The following is a 6,541-nucleotide window of genomic DNA, read 5'->3' as shown; positions in this document are numbered from 1 at the left end:
TACATTTGTGAATAATTTTAAGTAGGTATATTATATGAACCTAACGTTGTAAATTGCTTCAGAAAAAAAGACGTTAACTAAATGAATATATTCAAATAAAATGTGAATTGCTATAATCATTTCTTTTTGAAGAACTATTATTATCATTTATAGTTTTTAATATCCATTTATTATTTAAGAGGATAGAAAATGACATGTTTTAAAAAACAGCCTGATGGGTCACACTTCAAGTTAACTGTTGTTGAAGACCACCTGCAGAAGAAAAACCCAAGTGAGCTTCACACCCTATCAAACAGACAATGAACGTCACATTACTGGACATAACAGATGTTCTTCTACAGGTAAAGGATTAATATGGAACTTTCTTAAATGCCCTGAATATTCCTCGCTGAGAAGTTTTTAAAACTGCTGTTACCTGTAAGTGCACTGACTCCTCCAGAGTCTTACTTTCCTGCTACTGTTCCGATATTGTTATGATGTGAAATTTTTGGTTTAATAGAAATACTGCACTGTGTGCATTTTCTCCTATAGGCTTCCCTGCATAATTTCCCAGTTAGACAAAAAACATTAAAAGAAGAAGCATTTACCATTTTATCTCATGGAAAAAAACAGTGCATTCTTGGCCACTGTGACTGTACTGCTTTACACCTACAGAACCACCAAGTACTTAAAACTTACTTTTTCATCATCTCAACAGTAATGAAATAATTATGAAATGTAATGATTTCATGTAGTACTTATTGTGTATAACAGAAGTCTAGTTTCACAGACTGCAATTTTTAAGACTGTATTTTAATTTTTTCAGACATTTTTCTAAAATTTTAATTTTATCATTTATGTTATTATATAAGGGGGGTGCGGTGGCGCAGTGGGTTGGACCGGGTCCTGTTCTCCAGTGGGTCTGGGGTTCGAGTCCCGCTTGGGGTGCCTTGCGACGGACTGGCGTCCCGTCCTGGGTGTGTCCCCTCCCCTCCAGCCTTACGCCCTGAGTTGCCGGGTTAGGCTCCGGTTCCCCGTGACCCCGTATGGGACAAGCGGTTCAGAAAATGTGTGTGTGTGTGTGTGTGTGTTATTATATAATTGTCTTATAACTGACATACAGGAGCAAGTGTGAATGTAGTCAAAACAGTAGCGCTAATGCAGAGAGTTTGGATTGAGAGCATTATGATGAAAATCATCTTTAACAGGGTCAGTTCTAGAATGTTTTGGGCCTAATAGCAAAAAAAAAAAAATGTTAAACAAAAAGGTGTTAAGAGTGGGAAGCCTGTCCTGTCAGTGTCAGTATACAGTCATTTAAACTCAAATCTGCATCATTTTCTGTTCACAATATCTTTGTCAATATTTGCACAATCCAAACACATGCATCTGCCCATAACAATGTAATTTATGATTCTGTTCAGTCATTTCAACTGAATGGGTCAAAAAAATTATTGTTTCCAAATGAAAAACAGGGCTGTCCAATAAGATGGATGGAGCAATGGAATTCCCAAAGAACCATGACCAAAGACTCCACACACCTCACTGAAGGTTTGGATGACAGCCTCTTTGAACAGGAACCAGAACAATGGCTAAAAACACAACTCTTTATTTCAAAAATATTTTCACAAGCAGTCTTTCTGTCTTGCTGAACCTATATATAAGTTCTGATATAAAATTTCTGCTTCAATAGAATTAATAAAGTACTGTTCTACTTCTGTATAAATAATACACAAAGCAATAAATAAATACAAAGCATCATGTTTATTTACTAATTCATTGCTTTGATTTGTGCACTCTGTTTTATGGGACAGTCTGATGGCTCAGCAGATGATATCCCAGCACACTGGTCACTTATTTGATCAAAATATGGTATATCTGACATCATATAGAAATGTAATATCAAGTACAATATTTTATAGATTTGACATGCAGGTTATTGTGTTTAAAGCCTGTTCTGCTGCACCAGAATGCAGTATGTTTTCAATTATTAATTTACTTTAATTTCTAAAACCAGAGGAATTGGAGTCACCTGAAGTGAAAACTGTTAACAGCACTTGGGTAAATAACTCTGAAAAACAGAAGAAGACTAGAGAAGCAGCCCAGATTTTCAGACCAATGCTCAATACCTTCTGCAGAGGAAAAAGTCTGGATAAGAAGCTCAAACTGCATCAGAGTGCCAGTGATGAGACTGATGTCCATAACAGATACTTTTCTACAGGTAAGAGACAGAGGTAATTTCTTTAATACTGCCAACACATTTGATGAGCAGCTTCTTAAAGCACTTCATAGTCAAAAAAGAAAGGTGTATATATATATATATATATATATAGTCATCTGATTGAGAAACAGCTTTACACCAACATTCTTCATGATTAGGATTAGCTAATAGGACAGATCATATTTTTTTCACAAGGTGGATAAAATGATGGCAAAGCAGTCATGCTCTTCTCAGCTGTTGTAATAAAAATGATTTATTTGAGACAATTCGGCCAAAATTAATATTTTGTGTATTTGAAATCATACAAAATTATTGTAGAGAACCTGTTCTGTTGTTGGTCCAAAGCATCTTTTTTTTTTTGTTGTTAAATCAGAGGAATTGGAATCACACGAGGTAAGATCTGCAAAAGAAGCCTGGACAAATACCTTTGGAAAACAGAAGAGGAGCAGAAGATCAGCCCAAGCCTTCTGGCACATGGTGAACTTGTTCACCTGCTGCAGAGGAAAAACCAGGGTGAAAAAGTTCAGAACCCCTCACAATGACAGTGATGAGACTGATGTACATAACAGATACGTTTCTACAGGTATGAAACTGGTGCAGGACTTTGTTAAAAATACCCAAAATATTTTAGGGGTGAAGCAAAATCAGAGGACCTCTATTCTCTACTCCCACCACTGTAGCTCTATTTCACAAACATATCCATAGCCACAACAAATAGGATTGTGAAGACAGGACACCTGTAATTATACTCTTCTTCAGTTTATGCCATTTGGACGGTACCCTTCCCAATATGGCTATTATACTGAAATCATTGGTGTAATCCAGAAAGGTACCCTTGGTCTTGCTCAGGATGTGGTACTGCACTGTTGTCACCACCAGCTTGTATGGTTTCAAGTTATTGGAGTTTGTGATCTGTCCACAGCACTGCTAAGTATCCCTTGTTCTCCTATGCTTTTTTAATTGATTGCATCACAATGCAAGTATGCTCTACGCACCCTAGTACCCCAAGGGTTAATCTTTTCTGCACTGATATGTCAATATATGTATTCTTGAGGAGGAATGCTGTTAGAGGCTGAGCAACTGCCAAAGAATAACTTACCTTGAACACTATTTACTGCTCACATCTTATAATGTACCTGGATGTAACATTGGTGAGATAACTTAAGGTCATTGGATGTTTTGAGTTTTTAAGCATCATCCAAGTTTCCTTACCAGGGTTGATCAGATTCTAGGTTGCATCCAGCTAGTGCTACCTTGAACCTACAGTTCACCTCCCTTGACTTACTGACTCTCATATTCTGTATGGTCAAATGCTGTATAACAGTAATGCCATGAAAAACTAGTTGAACATCAATAACATTTTAACTGATACTAAAACAAGATATTTGGATGGCTCATGGCATCATTACTTTGTTAAAATGTCAAGCCAGTGTCAATTTGTTTTTATTTTTTAGTGGGATTTAATGTGTTTAACTCCTTTTCAGTGTTAATTTTGGAATGTTGGCTGTATTTCAGTAATTTTTTTATATATATAATCCATCTTTTCCCTGTGGTAGAATGCTTAGAGGACCTATATACTCACGGAGAGGTACTGGGCATCGGAAGTTTTGGCATAGTCTATGAAGGGTTCCGAAAGTCTGATGGATTACTGGTAAAATACCAGACTCATCCCATCTAGGTCACTGTCCATAAGTTCAAAATGCAATGAATCCATACAGTTGTTAAAGACTCACATGTAAATGTCATCTCAATAGGCATTCATAAATTCAGCTTTTAGTATATTTTTGAGTGTGCAATGGATCTACCAGATCTTTATGGCCAGAGAAGTCTTGTGCAAACAGTTAATATCCTCAATGTTTTCCTTCTTTCCTCAAGGTGGCCATCAAATATATTTCAAAATCAGAAGCAAAACAGATTATGGATACTGTAAGTACCATAACTCAGAGCTTTTTACAGCTGGCTAATAAAAGAGACGTGACTGTTTCTTTAACTCATTTCAACACTATGTTCAATACAGACAGTCAGTAGATTACAATAAATTTGAATTTTACTATCATAGTTTGAGCAGAACAGTCAACACAACCTTCTTTTGATCCAACTTCATTCCAACGATATCTCCTTTTGCTGCTTGTATAGGAGGGTCTCATTCCTCTCGAGGTGGCCCTGATGAAGCGGGTAAACTCTTCTCCAGCCAGCCCTTACATAGTGCAACTGATTGACTGGTTTGACCATCCTACTGAATATGTCATGGTGCTGGAAAGGCCCCATCCCTGTCTGAACCTTGTGGAGTTCTGTGAATCCCAGGGGGGTAAACTGACTGAGAACAAGGCACGCAGTGTGATCCTGCAGGTGGTTGAGGCTTTGAGGACCTGCCAAGCCCGGGGTGTCCTGCACAGAGACTTGAAGCCAGATAATGTGCTTATCCAAACTGATACACTGCAGGTCAAGTTAATAGATTTTGGCTGTGGAGAATTTCTGACAAGCACTTCATACAAAGGCTTTGCAGGTCAGTAAGAAAGAGAATATGAGCCCCTAAAGAAACAATTGTGAAAACGGCCAAACTGCATTGTAAAAATAATTTGAGCTTGCCAAAAGAGGTCTACACAGTATACTAACTACACAGGTTTGTGCAATATACTATCTGAGTCTGCACAGTACAGTAACTTTTTTCCATTCAGTCCTGTTTCCAGTTTTTATTCATTAATCTCTCTCAGGGGCAAGATTGTTTAATCCCCCAGAGATGTTTCTTCAAAACCTGTACATACCAGTCCCAGCCACGGTGTGGTCAGTTGGGGTGACACTCTTTGATCTTGTGTGTGGCTCCCTGCCTTTCTTCTCCCGTGAGGAAATTATTAGAGCCAAACTGTTCTTCCGAGAGAAAGTCACCACAGGTGAGCTGCTTATTTAGAAGGGCGGATTGGTCTAAATGTTGCGTGTCATTACGACAACTGACACTATCAGTGCGATCTGCTGTGAGGTGGTCATCTTGTCATCTTCTTTCTCATGTCAGACTGTCGCCATCTGGTTCGCTGGTGTCTCTCCCCAAATCCAGCAAATCGGCCAACATTGGAGCAGATTGTGTTCCACCGTTGGTTCCAGTAGGGCTGTAGAGGGATTGGTGCTCTATAGCTAGCCTTCAGATGTTGAGGTAAGTTGCCCTTAGGCATGCCCTTATTCTGTTAATGAATGTTAATGCTGTGATAACAGTGTGGTCCTTTCATAAACCCAATGGAGTACAGCTTCACCTAAAGTGGCAGTATTTTAATGAAGTGTACCTTTTATGTCCATCGACTGTCTGGCCAGTGTGGATCAACCTGGGGTATTGTGTACTTTGATATCCACTGGCTGTCTGTAGGTGAGGCAAGTCAATCACATCCACATTACTGCAAGAAGTGCAGGAAAAGCGGTAGCTGCCCAGCAGGGATAGGACAATGTGTAAACTGGACAGTGTAACTGGTCATCAGCTGTTTTAAATAAGTGCATGCTGTGCATGCTGCCAACAAATAAAACAGTCTTGTCTGTATATGTTGTTTCTGGTTTCTTCATGTTGATTTCCTCTCCAATTTTACATGGGTTGACAGTTCACAAAAAATAAGTCAAGTTTATCATCACACACACACATTGTCTGAAACCGCTTGTCCCAAGTGGGGTCGCAGCGAGCCGGAGCCTAACCTGGCAGCACAGGGTGCAAGACTGGAGGGGAAGGGGATACACCCAGGACAGGATGCCAGTCGGTCGCAAGGCACCCCAAGCGGAACTCGAACCCCAGACAAATTGTGATTGAATAATCTGACACCCTGGATGATGGAATGCCATTGGCAGTTTAACAAGTCATTGGATGTATCCAGTTCTCATACATTTTGTAAAGCCTGATGACCATTTTAATTATCTCCCTATTACTCTTACACTATTTCAGTGTATAACTAACCACATTTCACCCAAAATCTCCTTTTTGCCATTCGCAGCAATACAGTTCTTAACCATATTGTTAAGCCAAACCCAGCATTGATCCACCCACAGAAGAATGTGTAGAGGTGCATTTTTCAAAAGTATTTTTCCAGTTTCTGGCAAGTATTTTTTTTTTCTCAAAGAATTTGAAAAGCTTTTTGTCACATTGCAATTCAGTGACTTTGATTTAACTAAAAGTGAGATCAATGTAGCTCTCAAGCCATGCTAGACCTTGTATCACAAGAGAAGAGGGATCACTGGTGGCTGGGCACTGGCCTGCAACAGCATTGTTGATTGCAAGTTTCCAGTGAAGGATGTAAGGAAATTTCACTCCATGGGATCAGAACCTGCAGCCTTTAGGTGCAAAAGAAGCAGTGCTAACCACTATGTTACCAG

At 39.1% G+C, this 6,541-nt stretch overlaps 1 protein-coding gene across 1 annotated transcript; it reads left to right on the top strand.

Moving 5' to 3' along the window:
- The first annotated feature begins 246 nt into the window (after positions 1-246).
- On the top strand, positions 247-5,331 carry LOC108929709 (serine/threonine-protein kinase pim-1-like). Its single transcript, XM_018744408.2, has 9 exons — positions 247-341; positions 1,452-1,527; positions 1,994-2,197; positions 2,571-2,780; positions 3,754-3,872; positions 4,073-4,123; positions 4,334-4,703; positions 4,912-5,088; positions 5,208-5,331. The coding sequence occupies exons 1-9, from the start codon at positions 300-302 to the stop codon at positions 5,297-5,299; spliced, it is 1,341 nt and encodes a 446-aa protein (XP_018599924.2). The 5' UTR covers positions 247-299; the 3' UTR covers positions 5,300-5,331.
- The last annotated feature ends 1,210 nt before the right edge of the window (positions 5,332-6,541 follow it).

This window comes from Scleropages formosus, chromosome 13, assembly GCF_900964775.1.
Source record: "Scleropages formosus chromosome 13, fSclFor1.1, whole genome shotgun sequence".
In the NCBI taxonomy this organism is placed as follows: Eukaryota; Metazoa; Chordata; class Actinopteri; order Osteoglossiformes; family Osteoglossidae; genus Scleropages; species Scleropages formosus.
This window is presented reverse-complemented; position numbering and strand designations above follow the sequence as displayed.

Excerpts from the sequence above, each read along its gene's own strand:
- LOC108929709 (XM_018744408.2), top strand. The coding sequence starts at position 300 with ATGAACGTCACATTACTGGACATAACAGATGTTCTTCTACAG. Across the intron at positions 342-1,451 it reads TAACAGATGTTCTTCTACAG|GGCTGTCCAATAAGATGGAT; the intron begins GTAAAGGATTAA and ends AATGAAAAACAG. Across the intron at positions 2,198-2,570 it reads TAACAGATACTTTTCTACAG|AGGAATTGGAATCACACGAG; the intron begins GTAAGAGACAGA and ends TTGTTAAATCAG.